This window comes from Typopeltis vanoorti, chromosome 15, assembly GCF_054136105.1.
Source record: "Typopeltis vanoorti isolate ZY-2024b chromosome 15, IOZ_Tvanoo_1.0, whole genome shotgun sequence".
NCBI classification, from domain to species: Eukaryota; Metazoa; Arthropoda; class Arachnida; order Uropygi; family Thelyphonidae; genus Typopeltis; species Typopeltis vanoorti.
Genome location: NC_143563.1, coordinates 82517681 through 82540522, shown reverse-complemented (window position 1 = coordinate 82540522; position 22842 = coordinate 82517681). Strand labels below are relative to the sequence as shown.

General features: G+C 33.3%; 1 protein-coding gene across 1 annotated transcript in view; it reads right to left on the bottom strand.

Annotated features, from left to right (window-relative positions):
- The window catches only part of rhea (Talin_middle and talin-RS domain-containing protein rhea), a 709058-nt gene that overhangs the window by 188329 nt on the left and 497887 nt on the right, over positions 1 to 22842 (bottom strand). Inside the window, exons 37-39 of the mRNA XM_090405775.1 lie at positions 22536 to 22658; positions 15687 to 15830; positions 1430 to 1591 (exon numbers count right to left, since the gene is read on the bottom strand). Coding sequence (XP_090261901.1) covers positions 1430 to 1591; positions 15687 to 15830; positions 22536 to 22658 — 429 coding nt within the window. The remainder of the gene's footprint in view (positions 1 to 1429; positions 1592 to 15686; positions 15831 to 22535; positions 22659 to 22842) is intronic.

Here is a 22842-nt window from a genome sequence, read left to right as displayed (position 1 = left end):
AACCAGAGACTAAATCAAAAGACTAATATAAATTTCAGTTACTATGGAGAAGTAATTTAAAAGGCATGCATACCTAGTTGTATATTTTGGAAGGGGAGAATGGCAAAATATTTGGAGCCAGACTTGACTGAACATGTGGTAAGAGAATGCTGCTGGTCCTGTATATATTTCACAAGTTTTTGCTCTCCTTTATTTTTTGGTCTTTAAGTTTTAGTTTTTAAAAATTTTTAGTTTTCAAAATTTCCTTTTCAAAATCTATAGTCCATTTGATTCATCATTTTCCTTGTTAATCTGGAAGCCTTGCTCTATTTGTGCATCATTATCAATGCCAATCTCTTACTGCATGCTCTTGGCTCCAAATGTTTTGTCATCCTTGCCTTCCAAAACATACAGCCAGGTATGTTTTTTAAATTACACTTTAGTATTAATTAAAATTTTATATCTGTCTTTTAATTTAGCCCCTGGTTGGGGATATGGGCAGCTTCATAACCAGGATACTAAGCTTTGCTATTTTTCTACTGTCTTTTTTATTTCTATTGACATGTAATAACTGTAAATGAAGCATCATAAATCAGCATGCAGGATTAATTCAATTTGTACACAAATGTTTAATGCATAAGAAATATTTATGTACGAATTGGAGGATTTTAACAATTCATTATTCACAATTTTTTTCTTTATTTTTATTACATAACTCACAACTAAAAAAGGCTGTAAACCTACCACACATTAGTACCATGGATAAGCCAATAGTTTTTAATTTTTTATTCTATCATATAGTTTTTTTTATATTTCTTTCTTTATTTATTTTTTATCTAATCTGGAAGCCCTGATCTAGTGACCAAATATAGAGCTTTTCAAGCCACGTGAGGCCTTCAATAAGCAGGGTAGCAGTCTCAAACTGGGCAATAAAAAATTCAGCTTCTTTCCAAAAAAAAAAAAAAGGTTTTAAAAAAAAATTTTTTTTTTTAAATACTTGGAAAGCTGTGAGTGACCAGAATACATTACTAGATGTCTTAAGTGGTGAACGAGGTTGGGACATTGTGCAACGAGAAATCTGTTATCTTCAATATAAAATGATTCTGATGGGATAAATTTTTTCCAAGGTGACTACAATAATGAAATTTACAATTCTGGAATAAAAATTTACTCATATAATCAAAAAAATATTTCAAAAATTCTATTTTAATACCCATGACAATCTCTATGATTTCCACTGACAATTACCACTAACAAAGATACATATAGAGAAGACTAGATCTTTTTTAAAATGAAGAGAGAGAGAGGATGAAAAAAATAATTTAATAATTCACTGTTCTATCCATTCTACTAGCAGATAATTCCATCTCTAAACAGATTTTAAGTAATGAGTGCTGCAAATAAATGTGCTGGATGTGCTTCAAATAAATTAATGTAAACATTTACATACCTTTATTTCCTTGACCAAACTAGCTGTAGCATTAGCAACATCTTTTGCTGACTGAACAAAATGTCTTTTAGCCACAGGATTAGTGGTTTTGGAAGATGCTATGCGGCAAGAATTGCAGAGAGCAGATGTATGTTTGGCAATAACTGTAGCTGCTGAAAGAATCTGCCATACAAAATAATAGAACCTATTTAAAGCACTATTACTAACAATATACAATGCAATTTTTTATATATTCATAAAAATTCTGTGGTTTTATTATATAAAACTCAAAACATTAATGAAACTGTGTAATGATATATTAATATATAATGTATCTAGGAAGGTCTCTTTTATATCTCTTCTTCTGATTTGCTGATGATCACCAACTTTCAGTCATTGTTCATGTGATTGTGTTAATACTTAAGAATACTTATTATATTATTTACATCATTATGTTAATAATGGTTAACACAAGTAAAGAATAATTGAAATTTATTAACTCCTATATTTTCTTTCTTAGTACAAGGACATCATCAGGGATGAAAAGAGAATATTCAACACATGAGTCACATATCATGTGTTCAATGTCAATCACTGTTGAGTAAACAGGAGAATATATTTTTTAATTTACTTGAATTTTTGTAATTCAAATAGAGGATTATGTGACTCATTCATTATTATTAAAAAAATAATAAACATTATGAACAGTTAATCATGATTACTTCTCAAAACTTGAGAAAGGCATACAATTAGAATAGTTGATCAAATTTAAATCTACTTGAGTATATTTAAATCTTGGTTTGATTTCAGAACTCTCATCTGTTGTCAGTGGCATGTGAAGTAAGCCCAAACATATCATTTCCTTCATGCTTACATGGTGATCAGAATACATTATGAAAAATTATGGAGACAACTACTGTGTTAGAGCAAAACTTTAGTTTAATATAAATAAACCAAAATGAACACTCGACATTTCAACCTTACCTTCATATCAAGGTCATCATCTGGAGCATACACATATATACAAAGAAACAAGCTGCACTACAATCTACATGGTTTGCTAAAGTCACTGACCAACCGTTACAACAATTATTGGCCTGACCTCTGGTGAGGAAAAAAAAACCCTTTACTACATCAAAGCTAGAGTCCTATTATTATTATCTATTAGGTTACAAAATTAAATTAGGCTGCAGAGCAACATGTGTGTGTGTGTGTGTGTGTGTGTGTGTGTGTGTGTGTGTGTGTGTGTGTGTGTGTATAACTATGTAAGTATACATATAAATTCCAACCAACGGGTATGTAATAATTTCCAATAAAAGCTGAAAATTGCTTAAAGTGCTAAAATATGCTGTTTATCAAACTAAGTAGGCTGAATATTATTATTATTATGTGACACCTCCAGGGAGTCCAAAGACTCATCGAGGGAAGGCATCTACTCTACTCTACAACTAAAGTCCATGTTTCACTGCCATATTTCAGCATTGGCTTTTATTTTATATAGTTTTATTTGGGTTGTTCTAGACATCTGTTTACTGAAGTGTCTATTCAAAGTTCCAATGACTGTTAGTAATTTTTGCTTTTTATATGCAACGTCGATTTCTTCATTGGGGCTCATGTAATATCCTAGATATTTAAATTTGTTCACTTGTTCTATTACTTTGTTGTGGATGACTAGTTTGCATCTTTTAATTTCTTTACCTTGGAATGCTATTGATTCCGTTTTATTTATTGAGATCTTCATGTCACACTGTTTTATTGTTTTGTTCAATATGTGTATATTTTTCTGTAATTGGTCATCATTATCAGCAAAAATAACTTGATCATCAGCCTACAATAGACTGGTTAATTCTTTATTTCCTATGATTTTGTTTTTCCTCCATGCTCTTGAAATTTTTTCCATATATATATTGAAGAGCATCCACTCCTTGAATGAGACCTCTATTGGTTTTAATTTTTTCAGTTGTTTCATTATTAATTTTAATTTTAATATAGCTTTCTTTCATTATATTTGCTACTGCTTTTGTGGTTTGAGGTGGAATTTCAATTCATACACAGTATATTGATTAATTTTGTTCTGTTGATTTGATCATGTGCTTTATCATAATCTAGGAAGGCCATATATGTTGGCTGGTTAAATTCTATTCTTTTTTCTATAATTTGTTTGAGTGTAAATGTCGGATCTTGCAAGATCTTCCTTTCCTAAAGTTACATTGTTCTTCTCAAAAAATTTCCTGGGCCCATGGTGTTAATTTACTTTTACTTACATCTATATATATTTAGATATTGGTTGCTGAAGAATACGATGACAAGCAGAGACAAGCAGGTTATTGTTCCTCTGTATCGAGCCTTGATAAGACCCCATCTAGACTACTGTGCTCAGATTTGGTCACCTAGGTTTCTTCTTGATGGGGAGGAGGTGGAGATGATCCAGAGGCGAGTGACCAAGATGATAGCAGGTCTGTGGAATGAACCGTATGAGAACAGGTTGAGGATTTGTGGGTTGCAAAAATTGGTTGATAGGCGGAGGAGGGGAGATATGATTGAGACATTCAAATTACTGAAGGGTTTCTATAAAATTAATTCAGAAGATATTTTTGAGAACAGGGCTGGTTGTGGGAGGACTAGGGGACATCCATAGAAACTGGGCAAAAGTGTGGTTAGTAAAGGGTTCTTTACTTTTAGAGTAGTGAATGAGTGGAATGCGCTCCCTGAATCTGTGGTGGATGCTGTGACAGTGAATGAGTTTAAGGCGAGGTATGATAGATACTGTATGAATGTCAAATAGTTGTGATGAATATGATTTGGGGCCTCCCTCGATGAGTCCAATGACTCCCTGGAGTTGCCCGTAATAATAATAATAATTTAATAAGGATATTCCTCTGTAGTTTCTGCAATCCTTTCTGTTTCCATTTTTGAATATGTTTATGATTACTGCTGTCTTCCATTCTTGTGGGATGTTTCCTTCTTCCCATATTCTGTTTAGAAATTTAATTAATTGTAATTGAAATGGTTTAGAGCTGTATTTATATAGTTCTGAATTTATTCCATCTTCTCCTGTAGCTTTTCTATTTTTTAGTTTTTCCAACATTTTCTTTAGATCGTTTAACTGTATTGGTTATTCATTTGTTCTTGACTTATTGCTTGTTTTATTTCAATTTTATTATTATTGTTTAGAAGCTGGGCCATTCTTTTGTGAATTGTATCCATTATTTTCTTCTAATTGTAGATTATCCTTTGTTTCTTGAGTCATTTTTTTAATGATTTTATAACTCTTTAGTTGAGGTCCATTTATGTCATGCTCTAATCTTGATGCAATTTTTCCCAGTCTTGTCTTCTGATTTTCCTGGTTTCTCTTCTTGTTATTGCTCTGATTCTTTTATATCTATTTCATTTCCTATGGTTCTGTCGTTTAGCCATTTAAGGTAGATTTCTTTTTTCTTTCTTATTAAAGATTTTATTTCTGGGTTCCAGGTTCTTAGTCCTTTCCTTTTTCTTCACAGTTTTGTTCCTATGGCTTCATATGCTGCTTGTTTTACTATTTGTTTAATGTTTTGCCATTCATTTTCTATATCTGTATCTTCATTTATTTTCTTTATATGATTTGTAAGTCTTCTTTGATATAGTTCTCTGATACTATCTTGCTGTAGCAGTTCTATCTTAAATTACTCCTGCTTTTGTTTTTGTGTTCTTGTATTGTTTCTATTTCTCCGGTTTGGGATCTTAATAGTACTGATTAATAAATGGTGGTCTGAGTCAATATTGCATCCTCTGCAATTTCTTACCAACTTCTTTAGATTTTCACCTACTATTATAAAGTCGATGATGCTTTTATATCCTCTGGCTTCCCAGATATATTTATGTTCATCCTATGTTTAAAGAAGCTGTTGGTGATTTTCAAGCTATTATAGGCCACAAATTCCCTGAGTTCTCTTCCATTGTTATTTATGGTGTTTTCTCTTTGATTACCTATAAATCTTTAAACGTACCTGATCCAATTCTAGCAATGAAATCATCTGCAAGGATTAAGTAATCTTGCTTATTTGTGTTCTGAATTACGTTTTGGAGGTTTTTTATAGAATTCTTCTGTTTCAGATTTTTTCCCTTCTTTGGGTGCATATATTCCTATGATTGTAATAAATTTCTTATTTAAGAAATTTATTACAATTTCTTAAATAAGTTGCATTCTCAATAGAGAACCTATATAATCTGTTACACATTTCAGCTATTTAGGCATAATTTTTAGCGAAGATGGTAAATTTAATATGGAAATAGACAAGAGAATAAGCAAAGCTGGTGTGGTGGAGTCAGATGAATAAATTTATATTATATGGAATGAGAGAGAAATTAGCCATTATTATTCTTTCAGAGATCCAGTTATATGATTCAATTTTGTCTTTCCATTTATTGCTGATCATGATAGCTATCCCTGCAGCTGTTCGTTTTTTGTTGGGTACTCCACTGTATATTAAACTGTAGTCCTGAAGTTCTGTAAAGCCTTTAATTTTTTATTTGTTTGTGAAATTACTGCTATTTATATTTTCATTTCTACTCGATATACTATACTTGATTATACTTCACATGCCACTGACAACAGATGAAATCTTTGAAATCAAATCAAGATTCTGTAGGATAAGGTATGGAAACTGTTTTTTTTTTTTTTTTACATCAGATTGCACTCTGTTTAATGGAACGATACCTATTGATAATTTTGATATCCATTAATAGTTATGGTGATTTTTGATTTAATTAATTCTTCCAGCAGAAGAGAATCAGAAGAACAGGTGGATGATGAGCTCAGCATATAAGAGTATTGATAATATCTGTCTTTTGTGATGGATGATAGTGTGAGTACAGATGTGCCAGTAAAGGAAGGTTTTCAATAAATCAAATACTGAATATTGCCTTTAAAAGTGTGAATTATTAAAGCACTCAGCAAGAGAAGACTCTTTTTAAATTCACATTCAATAGTGAACTGTTCATGGAATTTAATTTATCCAGAAAATGTAGTAATTCTATCTTTGGGTGTGGAGATATACACAAAGCAAAGCCAAATTCAAGGTTAAATGCATAGGAAGGCTTATGTGTTAGCAGTACATGTGTTGATGACAACATAGAATGATAAGAAAATAATTAATATTTATTAACTTATTTTTGTTAGTATTATATCCAGCATCTTCAGAGCACAAAAACAGTTTGTCATAGTATGCAAAACAACAACAACAACAATGTGCCCTTAAGCATGTACTGTGCAAGTCTCCAGGATGCTCTAACTGAATAACAGCTGTAACTAATTTGGCATGAAAATTAGCAATAAAAAGACCAAAACTATGAAAATAGGCATGTACATAGCTTCAGTTGCATTCTCAATAGAGAACCTATATAATCTGTTACACATTTCAGCTATTTAGGCATAATTTTTAGTGAAGATGGTAAATTTAATATGGAAATAGACAAGAGAATAAGCAAAGCTGGTGTGGTGGGGTCAGATGAATAAATTTATATTATATGGAATGAGAGAGAAATTAGTCAAAACACTAAACTAGCAGTATACAAGATATTGTTCAAACCAGTTTTAAGTTAGAGATCACAGATATGAGAGTTCTGAGAAAGATTAGGGAAGTGAACAGATGGCATCAATGGCAGAAACATGTTAAAAATCAAAATATTAGGAAGAAATTTAACACTGGTAACATTCAAGAAAGTGTGAGCAGGTGCTAATCTAAGATGGTATGGTCACTTAAAACAGAACAGAAGAAAAATGGCTAACAAAACAAGCATTTGATGCCAAGATGACAGGGGAAAAAAATGCAGAGGAAGACCAAGATCTATGCAGACTGATTCAGTTAGAAGAGCCTTAAAGACTAAAATGTTAAATACTACAATATTGGAATACTAATAAGGTATAGACTAATTTGGAGAAAAACTGTTGATAGGAGATCAATAATAATGTAAATTTAATCATGTAGTAACTTGTATACCATGGGGCTGCATATCAGGAAATAAACAGATGGTGATGATTTTTCTTTTTTAATAATAACCTATGAGTTATATAACTCTCTATTTGATTTAAAAAATTAACCATTGTTTCTCTAACAACATATTCTTCTGTTAACTCCTGTGATTAAAGCCATGAGAAAGTAAACATTCACTACATGACTGGTGTGGTGTGAATCATATTTTGAATTTTCTCTTCTCTCCATAATGTTCTTGTGACAAGAAATAAATATTTAAGAGCTGACACATGTAGAGAATAACAGATTTATTAACTGCTATTAACAATATACACTTTACACACACACAAGGTGGTTCCATAAGTTTCTGGCCTAACTTTTAGAGGTGATAGAAAGAAAACTTCTGTCACTTTTCACATCTTTGAATTAACATTTCTATGCCCTTGAAAAAATAGTCTGTACTTATGTCTCCTAAACTTTCACCTCCAAGGTCTTTCTTCAGTTTTGAGAAGAGGTAGTAGTCACTGGGTGATAGATCTGGGCTGCAGAATGGGTGTTCAATCTCCTGGAAGCCACAGTCCTTCACTGCACCCTTCACAATAGCTGTATGGACTGGAGTATTGTTGTGTAGCAGGCAAACACCATGACTCAGCATCCCTCGTCTCTTCTCTTCTCCTTTATGGCTTTGAGTTGCACAGTTTGTGAAGGAGTGAAGCATAATATCCTGCATTTACAGGGTATTGCTTTCCTTGAAGTCAAGAGAATTCCCAGCAATCCCAAAAGATTGTTGCCATGATCTTCTTGGTTGACTGAGTGACCTTGGCTTTTCTCGACAGTGCTTCGCCTGGTTTGAGCCACTTCATGGATTCTCTATTGGAAAGAGGAAAAGAGGATCATAATGAAGACCCATGGTTTCATCCCTAGTGACAATGGATTCCAGCACTTCTCTCGGATTCCCTTGACAAAACTCTAAAAACTTGAAGGAACATGTAACACGATACTACTTCTGAATTGAAGAGAGAAGTTAGGGCACCTATCTTGCACTGACATTCTTCATGTGAAGCGTTTCGTGAATGATGTGAAAGACAGTTGTTATAGAAAGCCCCAATCTTGGTAAGATTTCTTTGAGCTTCAGCTGCCTGCCATTGGGCATTCCTCCTCAGAGACATTTTCCTCAGTCATCACTTCCCAAGCCAACGATCACAAGGATCATCTTCGATGCTCTCTCTTCCTAGGTGAAACTGTTTAGTCCATTCCTTTAAGGTGAAATATAAAGGAGAAGCTTCCCTATAAACACCATCCAAGAAGTTTGTGATAGCACTTTCTCCAAGTGCTATCAAATTGCCATTTGATAGCACTTGGAGAAAGCCTTTCTTTGATGAAATACTTTATCACAGAGCGGTACTCAATTTTTAACATTATAGCCATTTAGCATGCCATGCGTCAATCAAATGAATGACACAAGTAGAGAGTTGAAACTGGTACACTAAGCTCTCCATAGATGGTGCTATCTGTCATGCAGGGAATTTTAAAATTGGTGCGAATTTTGTATATCAGGCTGGAAACTTTTGGAACCTACCTCATATATACTCAATATTAGGATGATATTATATTATTCCTTTAAAATGTCTAATCATGATTATTAATGGTAGGGTGATGATAAAAGCAGAAGTGGTTGAATTACTGCATGATCACTTTGCAAATGTATTATTATTCACATAATATAATGCAGTGACAGGATTGATATAAGAACAGAGATACATGAAATGGAGGTGTGTGTGTGTGTGCGCGCACGCTTTATGTATGGTTCCCACCAATCCTTCATGTATTTGATGAGAAATCATACAATTTCTTAAGTGTATGATTTCTCACTTTGCCCTCAGCTAAAGTTTTCCTTTATTTTATTTTCCAGTTTTAACACAAAATGTGAATAAATTTTATACAGTGCTATGCTTCACTTCCCACAGGATTACTTCCAACAGCTGTATTTTGTGATATTGATTTACATCATTTGTAAGGAAATTCAGTGTTTTTTACTATTTGTTATAACAAGGTTAAAATCACTTTGGTTCTATGGGTATAGTCTGGCTCTTTTCTGTAGTACATGTATATGAACTACTCTCTGATGTCCATCAGCTACCAGTCTTGTCCATGCAGCCAGCTTCATGTCCATCCTTATTTGCTTTGACTTACATAATAAGATACTCTGCAGTATCCTGTCAAATGTGTTTAGAAAGTTAGCAGTAACATAGTGTTGCCATTTCCCTTAACTGTCTCAAATGTTACTTTACTGTAAAATTGAGTTTTATAGAATATGACAGTTTATAGAATATCACATTAATATCCATCAATTTTTGGATTCTGCCCATAACCAGCTTTTCCAATATCTCAGCCACTATTCCTGAGATACTATTTCCCTATTATTATTGATCTGTTATTGCCACTTATGTCTTGGCAACTCTTTTATGTAATAGAACCATCTTGCCTGCTTTTGATTCCCTTGTAGTCTGCCACAGCTGAAGATTGATTTAAAGAACCTAGTTGAGGTACTGCCATTTCTGTTATTTTCCCATAGCACAAATTGACATCCAATCTCACGGCTGTATTCACATTGAATTTTTTTAATATTCTAGTGGGAAGTAAAGCACTGCATAAAATTTACTGACATTCTGTGTTAAAAATGGAAAATAAAATAAAGAGAATCTTTAGCCAAGGTCAAAATGGTGAGAAATCATATACTGAAGAAAGAAAGAACATGAAGGATTGGCAGGAACCATACATAAAGCATGCACACACACAATGACAATATGAAAAGGTCCAAACAATATTAGACATATAATAAACAAAGAATCAAAAGGGAATTATAAAAATGAAAATTCAGAATTAATATTTACATTTTAAAATCTTATATTAGCTTAAATTAGCTAGCCTGTAAGTCAGCCTGAGGGGGGGGGGAGAAGTATTCCTCACCATTAGGAATATGACTCATTTATACCAGCTGTGCCAATCCTGTGTTCTGTCATCAATTATTATTATTATTATTATTATTATTATGAGCTACTCCATGGAGTCCTTAGACTCACTGAGGGAGGCCCAAAACATCATGTCAGGCAATATCCAACATACTTTGCTTTGAACTCATTCACAGTCATGGCACTCACAACACACTCTGACAACCTATTGCACTCATTCACCACTCTCCAAGCAAAAAACCTAGTTCTAACATCCTTCTTAACTACTCTCTCTCTCTCTCTTACTCAGTTTCCAAAGATGGCCCCTAGTTCTCCCACCACTAAACCTGTTCTGAAAAATTTCTTCTGAATTAATCTTGTAAAAACCCTTCAGTAATTTGCATGTCTCAATCATATCACTTCTTTTTCACCTATCAACCAGTTTCTCATCATCATCAATTTCCTGATATGTACCTCTCCAAGGTGTGTTCAGGTTACTATGACAGCACTACATGATTACGTTTACGTTATTATTAATCTCCTATCAACAATTTTCCTTCAAATTAGTCTATTACTTTTTAGTCCAATATTGTCATATCTAACATTTCGTTTTTCTAAGGTAGTTCTGACTGAATAAATCCACCTTCACCTTGGTCTTCCTCTGGGTCTCGTTCCTGCCATCTTGGCATCAAACACCTGTTTTTCTAATCTTTCTTCACCCATTATATTTAAGTGGATTAGATTAGCACCTTAGATTAGCTCTGCTGACACATTCTTGAATGCTAATAGTATCAAGTTACTTTTTCATTTAAAATGCACGTGTTCTTTCTTCCTGGAAATTATGTTTTCTTTCCTTAAGACCATCTCATTAATTTTTTCTTTCTTATACACATTAATTCCAAACACACGTGAATGAGTGGTTAATAAGAAAGAAGGAATGTAAAGACGTTTCTTGAACAGACACGTGCTGTAATCCATGGGAAAAACAGTATGAGGAAGACTATTCCAGATGGCAGTGGCAGATAGAATAAAACAGGAGGAAAAGATAAGAAGATAGTTATGAAGCAAGTGTGTGAATGGATGGTGACCTAGAACTGTACATTTTATAGATTTAGAGGAGAGCAGAGTCATGATGGAAATCTAAACAACAGAATGATGTTTATGAAAGTACTTATAAAAAAGTCATAAGTCAGAAATCTGTGAGAAAGTGATTAGTCATCTATTGACTATACACAGTCTCTACAGTGAAATAAATTCTGGGACAGCAGTATATTTCTGAGAAACCAAAATTGCATACAATTCAACAACTTCCGAGCCAACTTTTGGATAACATCATCTATTTGATGCATTTTCCATTAGTTTTTGAAGACTCAGCTATTTTGCACTAGCGTAATCCACATCTGATCTATCAGTTCATTCTTAAAGGTGTTTTATTGGGCTGCTGTTTGAAATTAAGAATGAAATAACTTAAGACTATGAAAAGAGTGTATTATATCTATTAATTGTGTTCTTCTGGCTAGTTTTTGTCTGTCTTGTGTGATGAAAAACATGGGTTTCTGAGAGAATTTTATGGGATGGCAATCAGGACTTTGTGTGATCATACTTTTCTGCATGATTTTCCTCAAACCACATTATAACAGCATCTGCAGTATGATGTGGTACATTGTCATGATGAAAAAGTCACTGGTGTGTTCTGTACAAGTGGCACAATGTAGAAAACAATACATTATCTAGAAGTGTGTTGAATTGAACATCAGCATTCATCTTTCCATGTATAAGTGAAAATCTAGATCCACACTAAGAGAAATAGCTACAGACCATTACACATCCACCCCAAAACTTCATGGTTGGTCGAAGTTTTTGGTGGAACTGGAAGTACAGTCATTCAAAGCATTCCATAGATGTGTTTTAAAAAAAAAAGATGGAGTATGATACACTGCTCCATATCACAGTGGCCTATGGAGCAGCTCTCAAACCTTTTTTTTTTTTAATACTTGTACCACCAAAACCAAAACTGAAAAAATTTGGTAACACTTATTAAAATGTGTATTTTATTAAAATAAGTACAATACAAAATGAACTATGAAATATGTGTTAACATGTTGATTTACTGTAATCAATAACAATTAAATGCAATACATTGGAAGAAATGTAACAAATATTTAACAAAAATAACTGACTTAATGTCAATTATTTTTTAAATTAGAAACAAAGAGGACCCTCATTCTGGAGAAATGCACTGTTGTGTGTTTCTCCAGAAGCACACTACGATAATACTGAGACGATAAAATTGTTATCCCTACTATCCTGATTCTGGAAATGTTTGTTGCAACAAATCTTACTGACTAAATTTTACCAGGAAATGTAATCATAATATTGTAGCGGCAGAGATTAGTTATTCAGGTGTGACGTCATTTTGATGCTATATGGTTACTCTCATGCCTCATTGGGAATGAAGCCTTCTGAAAAGTGGTAAGGTTACAGATGCCCTTTCCACAAAGAGGACAATCATAAACATCCATGCCCTTGGTGGGATTCGAACCTGCAGCCTCTTGGCTGGAAATTGGATATGCTAACCACTCGGCTTGACAGAAATTAGAAGTGAAATGAAAGGACTGCACAGTAACTTACAAAAGTAACAATGCGTACTGACAGCAACACTGCTGTGTAAGAAAGTTTTCCATAACGACATAGAATGCAGCATAAGCTAAGATTTGCTTGTGATTTTAAGCTTTCCAAGAAATATATAGTTATCTGCTCAGAGATTAAATAAAAAATGTTTGAAAATCAACATAAGATTTTCATATGTTTATTTTCGTGGGTTTTTTTTCAATGCAATTCCTGTTACATTGAAAAATAAAAGATAGATAAATCATGTAATTATTTATCTTTAGAGCAGTATTTCCCAATGTTTTTTGGATCATGCCCCACCTCGCCGACAACGGTGAGTGTTTTGAGTATATCAGTGATGAGGTGATGAATGCAACATCATTTTCTAATTGCCCCCTGTGGGTCGTACACCCCACATTGAGAAACTGCTTTAGAGGAAGCATTTTTAATATTTTATTTTTCATAATTTTATAAATTTAAAAAAAATTCAACTGTTATTTATATACTACCAAATTTTTTTCCACATATCACCAGTGGTATGAGCACCACCAGATGAAAAATTCTGACTTACATCATTTAATTTTTGTACAAGTGGTCCTTCCACAAAATCTGAGGTGTACAACTCTTTACATATCAACCTACCATTAATACGATCCCTGTAGTTTATTCAATTTCTTTGAAGAAATTATAGGAATTTCTGCAACATTGTTCTGAGTTCTTTGGTCTCGGATCTTTATGTGCATAAAATGGCAGCAGTGACATCCTCAGATAACAATCTTGTCTACAGCTGACTGTGAATGAAACAGCCCTTTACCAACATCCAGAATGGAGAGGCCACAAATAGAGCATCCTGTTCTCCACATGTGATTGACAGCATCAATATGTGCAGTTAACTCTAGGAGTATAGGCCACATGTGATGAAAAGAATATACATATCAGTATGGCTCATTCGAATACAGGGAGTTTCTCAATACTTATTTGAACACAGCGTATATCAGGTACTGGATATCATATAATTGATTTCCAAGTTCCCAGGTCTTTTTAAACCAACGATTCTTTACAAATTAAAGATAATGCTTTGAAAGTATTTCAAACGAGAATCACAACCACAACAAAAATAAATAAAAATAAAAATAAAATAAAATAAAAATCACAGAAAAACAGAATTATAGATTTTTCTGTGACAAAGTAATGGCAGTGCATGCAACACTTAAAAGGTAAGCACCGTGAGAGTTTCTACAATCAGAGAGAGGAAGAATTCAATTTTGATCTTATAATAGTTGTCATTAATAATAATAGAAGCAGCATTACCAATTCTGAATCCTATATACACAGTGTGACCATTAAGTAATGAGACAACAATTATTACATCAAAACAAAGAACTATATTTGGAATTGTCAATTACACAGATTTAAAATAATTTCCCTCCAACTGCACACATCGTTTACACCTGTCATACAGGTGTTCGAAGGCACAGTGGAAGTCCTGAATGGGAGCCTCCTTCAGTATCCAAGTCACAACGCGTTGGATGTCCTCAATGTTGCCGAAGTGCAACCTCTATCAAGGCACATGTCATCTTTGAGAAGAGGAAAAAGTCTGTGGGAGCCAAATCTGGTGAATGGGGGAGAGAAATGTTCAATCACACAGATCAACTTCGAAGCCAGAAACTGCTTCACAGTCAGAACACAGCATGCGTGCATGTTGTCATGCAACAGAAACCAATTGTTGTTGTGGAATAGCTCTTTCTGACATGTTACATGCGGGTGAACAGACATTGCATTACTCTTAAATAATACTCACCATTTACTGTGGTGCCCTCATGAACAAATTCACAGTGGATAATTCCAGCAACATTGAAAAAAAAAAACAATGACTGCTGTCTTGATGCGTAATTTTTGCAACCTGACTTTCTTCTGCTGGGGAAAAGATGTTCCAGTGCATTCCATGCTCTGGGGTTTTGTTTCCAGATCAAAAACAGAAAACACCAATTTTCATCACTAGTGACAATTCTTTGCAGCACACCACAATCTTGATCAACTGCACAGATGAAATTTTGACAATATGCAACTACGTGCTCTCTCTGTTCATGTGTCAACGTGTACAGCACAAACTTCGAACAAATCTTTTTCTAAGATTAATTTGGCCATTTCCTTACTGACACCAAGCTGTACTGTGAGTAGCTTAGTGGTTACTTGCCTGTCAAAGGGCAACAATTTCCTTAGCTTTTACCAAATTTTCGTTTGTCCATGCAGAAACTAGCCGTCCACACCAAGGGTCATCCTCCAGGGACTTCCTCTAATCTTTAAACATTGAAAACCAGTGGAATACCTGTGCACGGCTCAGACAGTCATCAGTGTAAACTTTTTTTTAGGTTTTCTACACTTCTGTAGGAGTTTTTCCTAATTTACAGTAAAATTTTATCACAAAATGCAACTTCAAACACACTCACACACTCTTACTTCAACAGTTGCCACACGAAAACTGCTGTGTCACCTGACTTGAAAGTTGCAGCTGCGAGTGATTATGACACACTCTAATGGTCAAAACTATAAGCATCTTTGCTACTTTTATTCAAAGGGCTGTCCTGTCAAAAGTTAATCACATTACTTAATGGATACATTGTGTATACCAATAAATTCAACTAGTATTTCATTATTATTAAAAATTTTATAGTAAATCTTAAAAACCAGATGATTAATAAATAATGAGAAGAATATACTACATGTAACTTGCTACAGTGAGAAGTTTTAAAAGAAGAAATTTACCTGCTGTTGATTACTAGTAGGATTCGTCAACTGCTGGCATGCCATTTGAATTGCTTGACTAGCCCTAGCAAATTGAGCAAGATCCACTAGCCCTGGTCTTCCTGCAACACTAGATGGATCTGACACTCCAACAAGATAGGCAGCCTTAATAAATTATTTAAAATAATATTACATATTTTAGTATGAATTAAATGTAAATGTAATTGTTCATAGTCGTCAAATGAAAATGACGACTATGATATGTTTCAAAATTACAAATGAACTAAATATATAAAATAAATAATTTTACCAAATCCAATCCCCATATGCAGGCTGAAAGGACGTGTAAGACAGTAGTGGAATTACTAGGGATGACCAATCGGTGAAAATTCATTAAGAACTCTGAATGTGCTCACAAATGGGGGTTCTAGTGAAGCTGTGGCAGATCCAACAAGCTGGCAGTGGGTTTATTTACAGCTTTAAAAAAAAAAGGAGCAAAAATGGATAGATATAAATGATAAACAACCTGGATTGGAAAGGAAACTGAGTATAACAACAATGAACATGCTAACACTCACAGATGAGAAGTCATAGATGACATGATGGAGAAGAAAATAATTTGGGTTTGACTGAGAAAAAAAAAAAAAACAAGGAAAGAAAAACTGATACTGAAACACGTAAACATAAGAAATTAACAACACTTTATTACTTTACTATTAAACGATCTGAAGATATCAGATCCTCAATGAACTAACTATTCAAATGAGGCTAAACAACAGCAAGGATTTCCAACAATAGGAGCCACTCTAATACAGTAACACAGATTGCAACATGTGATTAAAAATAAAAATAAAAGAAAAACAACCTATTGCTTGTAAGTAATAAGACTCTCCCAAATTTTAGGTAAGGAAAGAACAGTCATCATGATTCAAGTTGGGACAATGTACAGCACTCTGAACAAATGCTTAAATTTGAAGAGTGATAATGATACAGTAGATGAACTTTAGACCAGGTGTTGCAGATTCTTAGTGTCATCTCAATGTTATATCAGACTTCTCCGCTTAATATAGATGAAGATTGGCATTCCTGTAGTTTTTCTTCAATAAAACATCCTGTTTGTTCAAAGAAAGAGAGATGACAATCATAAGGAACTTAGTAAACACCTGAAGATAGAGAAGAACTGTCTATCATTGGTGGAAGGCAAGAAAGAAGAATTTCATAATTAAAAAAAAATGTGGGTACTAGATTATATTTCTTGAGGATATTAGAAATTGGTTGAGAGAGTCCAGCAACATCCAGAAAAAGGAACAATCCATATAGGTTCAGAACTGTGAATTTGATAATAAAAAATAGTTTTATTATCAAAGAAGAAGCAAATAACAGATTTGCGTAATGGAATTGGTGATACAATAATAAGGCTTACATTTGAAATATCCAGGTATATATACCATAACAAGGTTTAGATATGGAGGAAAATATGATTCAAAATAAGAGTGTAATCATTTTAGGTAATTTTAATGCATAGGTTAGAGAAGATAGAACAGGAGTTAAAAAAACTCGGGCCATTTGGTTTAGGACAGAGAAATGAGGGAGGACAAAGACTGAGATTTTTGCATCAGAAATTACCTCAAAATCAGAAACAGCTGGTGTGATGAAAGACAAAGCCACAGAATTACAAAGCTATAGTTGAGATGGTAAACAAAAATTGATAATAGAATATTTCACTCTTGATAAAGAATGGAGTGGGGAAGTCATGCATATCAAAAGTTTTGCCATCCATCTGTCACCTTAGATGGCGATCACAGGCTTCTTATAGCAAGCTTTAAGGTGTGTGTGTGTGTGTGTGTGTGTGTGTGTGTGTGTGTGTGTGTGTGTGTGTGTGTGTGTGTGTGTGTGTGAAAAATATATGTAGCAAATAAAAAAAAAAGATAGAAAGCTGAAGCTATAGATGTTGAAACAGACTGAGGCAAAGCAAGAATTTTAGTCTTGGATCAGGTCCAAAGACAAGAATTAATTACAAATAATGTAAAGGAATGTGATAAATCTTGAGTATAATCTTAGGAACAGCAGATGAGGTATGTGAAAGAACAAGTGGAAAATAAATAGAAAAAGAAGCATGGTGATGGAATGAGATAGTTAGAGATGCAATTAAGTCAAAAAAATAGAACAATTCTGGAAGTTTATAAAAACCAGATCAAATGATGATAGAATTGTTTATAATAAGAGAAACAACAACTCAAATAAATAAATAAATAAAGAGATAAGCTTGGTTGAATTCACACATACATTGGAAGAAGATATTAGAACAAGAAAATGTTATAAGGATTAATGAAAATCAGAAGATGATGATGATGTAATGAGGGAGTAGGATTTTTAATAAATGAAGATGGAAACCTTGTGATATCTTCTGGTACTCACAAGGTTTCCACTAGATGGATTATGATGAAAGCCAATAAATACATAAACTAAATAAATATAAATAAACAAATCTGGCAGAGATTTAGAAGCATTAAGAATGATGAGCATTAATGAATGATTTGGACCAAGGGGATTTACTGTCCCAATATATAAGCTCAAGAAGGGAGTGTAGTAACTATAGAGGAATAGCAGTGTCACTGTGTAAAGATCATGAAAGGATAATGGCAACAAGAATAACAGATAAAATAAAGAAAGATTTAAGAGAAGTGCTGGGAATCTGGAAAAAATACTATTTATGGTTTTTCTGGATTTTTAATTGGGTCCAATGGGAGAAAGTTAGGACAAGATAGGCATTAGAAAAGAAGAAGCAGTGTAATCAAGAATACATACATTAAATGCAACAATCGTATGAAAAGTAAATTTGGTAATTCAGAGTGGTTTATACCAATAATGAACTGCAACAAGGGGTGTTTTATTTCTACTGCTGTTCATTATGGTGATGAATGTGCTTGCATGTGATCTGATTTGGACACATTCAGATAAAGGACTACAGAAGAAACCGAATAAATATTGTGTGATACAGAATTATGGGTTACATATTAATAACAGGAAGAGTGAGAGCATGGTTTAAACTGTAGAGAAAATGTACAAGTAAATGATATTAGACTTACAGAGCAAGAATTAAAGAGTAGTAAAAACTTCAAATATTTAGTAAGTATACTATCTAGTGATGAAAGTTACATCAGGAGATACCTAGGAGCATTTCACTATTAAAACAGTATAAGTAGTCTACTTGGGGACAGTGAGGTCTCACTGTAGATCTAGTTTTTCATTAAGAGAAGTTACTTCTCTGTCCATTTTTGTCTTATACAGCAGAGAGAGAGAGAGAGATAGAAACTAAGAAAATGGCATGAATAAAAAAACAAGTAATGGCAAAAAGTTTATGAGAATGTTGGGGGGGGGGGGGGGAAGGAAGGAAAGATAAAATAAGAAATATGGACATTAGGAATGTCTTGGGATTAGAATGTGCTGAAAAAATGTTTGCAAATCCCCACTTGAAATGGTTTGGACATATAATGAGAAAAAAATTAAGAAAGAATAGCAAGAAGAATGCACGAAATGATTTGGTTTTTGAGAACCCACCCCTTCTATCAACAAGGATTTTTTGGCTGAGTGGAGTGGAATTATTGCCAAAGCAACTATAAGGCTAGTGTATTATATCAGCAAGTTTATCTATTTATATATATTTTGCATGATGAAAAACATTTTCTGGAGGGAAAACCTTGCCACTTCTATATAAAACAAGATGCTCTGCATTCAAGATTCCTCATATACTAGACAGGATTCTAGTTCAGGTCTTTCTGAGTGAAGGACAGCTATTGTGAGAACAAATTGAGATCCATGTTTAGATTTCGTTCACTTGATGTCCTTGAAATCTGCACGTACTGATCTGCTCTTAGCAGCAATTTCTCAAGTCTTCTTTGTTATTGCAAAATGCAACTTCAACATTAGGTGAATCTAATAACTATTATGTTCTGATTCTCTGTCCTCCTAAATACCTGTACAGCTTCAGGTCTCATAAACAATAATAATAATACAATTATTATTATTAAGCAAGGAAAACACTCTGGCTGAATTCAGGTTTACAAATGACTGAGTACAACAGAATATTTAATTCTGCATATAAGCAATTCAGCAATCAATAAATGAAGTGAGCAGAAGCACATAACCATATATTCATATTAAGAGCAGCTTACTAAACTGTGTGTTGGTCCATGCACCTGATACAGGAAAACAGAATGCTCTCTAATGGAGATGTATTGTAATGTCTCACTGAAAATATTTCTGAAATTAAACTTGCCATTATAGTTGCCTAGTTATGAAGATATTTAATGTGCAAACTTTGTTTGCTTACACTTGGATAAAAGATTAAACAATATAATTTCTTGGCAAGTTTAATTTAAAAAAACCTGTGACTATCTCTGATCCAGGGTATTTTAATAGTAAGTAATTTTAATAATTTCAATGTATCACCTTATTATATAGAAATTAATGACTTGTATATAAGAAATATATGACTTCTGAATTAGACTTATAGAAAGTTCCATGACTTACTTTTAATGGTATTAACAACACCAAATGAACTATTTTATAAAAAAAGATATTCTATTAACTTGCTTATATTTCGCTGAATTTGAAATCAGCATTTTCAGAGCACAACATGGCATGCATGTGCGACAATGAATAAGTGAAACAATATAATTGTAATGGACAAAAGATCTAGTCCTAATTTGTTGAACTCTAATGTTGTAAAAAAAAAAAAAAAAAAAATTACAGCTATGTGGGAGTTAATCTTAAAATAGCAGTCTCCCAAATTTTTGGGAATTAATGAACACTTGGATAATTGTTCAGGTTAGGAGAATTTTTTATAGCCATGGCCGAATCAAAAAATAATCTTTCGTATCTGTAACGACGTCTAAATATCACATTTTTTCTTCCATCTAATTCTGTGTAAAGGGTGTCCAAAGCATGGTCTGCCAGTCCTGACTTGCCATAATAATGGCAGCAAATGTATTTTTTATGTGCAGATGTTAACAGATCTTCCTGTCTGCCCATAGTAGGCCAAGTCACAGTCACAAGGAACTTCATAACACTTCAGGATATGCTAGAAGATGAAGTTTATCCTTAGGAGAGCAGATCAGAGTTGCTAATTTAACATGACATTCAAATGTGGTGCAAAGGCTATGTTTTATTAGTATTTGGCATATTTTTTCTGATGTACCTCTGACAGACAGCGGGAACAGGAATAGTAATGTTGTGTTCCTGTGTATTAGAGGAGGCACTAGTAATTTGGCTATGTAGTATTTTACCTATTTTGTAGGAATTGTAACCGTTGGCCAAGAAAGTATGGCGTAGATATTTGAGTTCTGTGGACAGAGCTGTATCATTAGAACAAATGGCTCTGGCTCTATGTGTAAGTGTTTTTAAAATACCATACTACTGGGCTGGAGAATGATGTGATTGTTTATGTAGATATCTTCCTGTGTGTGTTGGCTTTCTGTAATTGGAAAAAGATAGTGATCCATCTGAAAGGCAGGTGACTAATGTGTCAAGAAAAGGTAAACAGTTATTAGATTTTTTTCTACTGTCAGACCACACTTTGGACATCCCCTTCACATAGGATTAGATGGAGGAAAACTAATGTGTTGCTTAAAAGTCTTTACAGATCCAAAAGATTATTTTTTGAGTCACCCATGGTTATGAAGAATTCTCCTAATCTGAACAATAATGTTCATTAATTTTATTGCATTAATTTGCCAAAAATTTGGGAGACTGTTATCTTAAGAGTAATTCCCACATAACTGTATTTTTTATTTATTTATTTTTACAACATTAGAAGGTGCCAAATTAGGACTTCAGATCTTTTTGTCTGTTACAATTGTACTGTTTCATTTACTCACTGTCATGTATACATGCTGTGTTGTGCTCTGAAGATGCTGATTTGAAATGCAGTGAAATATAAACAAGTTAATAAAACATCTTTTTTATAAAATAGTTCATTTGATGTTGTTAATACTGTTAAAAATAAGTCATTAATAACCTTCACCACCTAAGCTTATGTTAGACTTATAAAAAAATTTTTCACTTGGTTAAAAATTCAATTTAAAATGCCAAGAAATCATGTTCTTGTTTAATCCGTTATCCAAGTGAAAGTAAACAAAGTTGCATGTGAAGTTTCTTCATGATTAGGCTATTTGTATATAGATGCTAATGACTTTATATTAATTCCCTTGGTATCCCATAATACACAGCACACATCTTTTGGGTGTGTTTAATACTATGTATTATGGGAAGGGTCATTACCTAGATCAGTTTCAACTGGGTATACATATCGGGATGGTTAAACATTAAAGGTAGTTGCAATACTGACTCATACAGCCTGCAGGAATGTGGAGACCAATGAGGGGGGGGCTACTGATCCAAACAACCAATTGTCACCTTCTTGTGGTGCTCCCTACTACTAGGTATCCATCTAAAGAAGAAGGATAGGCTAGCAATTTGGGACAGAGAAGTCTAAAATATATTATCTGATAGTATGGGGACCTGACAAAAACAGGTTAATTTGGAAGAAAACTGTTGATAGAAAGCTAGTAACAATGCAAACTTAATCATATTGTACTATTAGTATACTATACACTCCTTATCAGTACATATTAGGAAATGAATGGTAATGATGATGATACAGTTATGGCTCTTAAACAAACTCTTTTAAAATTTATATTTCAATGAAAAATAAAGAAGTCAAACATATAAAAAAATAAAGATGATTTCAAGCATAGTTGGCACTATTAAATGAAATAATAGTGAATCGGAAGAATATATATTATAATTCAATATAAAGTGAGAATTTTTTTATGAAGGGAAAAAAAAAAAGAAAAGAAAATGTCTCACTTGAGCTGCAGATTCTACCAAACCACAAATGGCATCAGATACATCTTTTACTGCCTCACCAAATTTCTCATGCTCACTTTTCTTAGCATGGTTGGCAATTCCTGTCATACCATCACCAAGGCTCTGCATTCATGTAAAAGATCAAAACAATGTTACTTATAAGAGCTGAAAAAAGTAGAGTAAAAGAATACATATTTATAAAATAGTTTAGATCAAACAAGCCACAAGCTATCATTGTTATTCACTGCATATGATTAAAAAAAGTAATTAACACAAACAAAAATAATTTTATTAATTTTAAACTTAA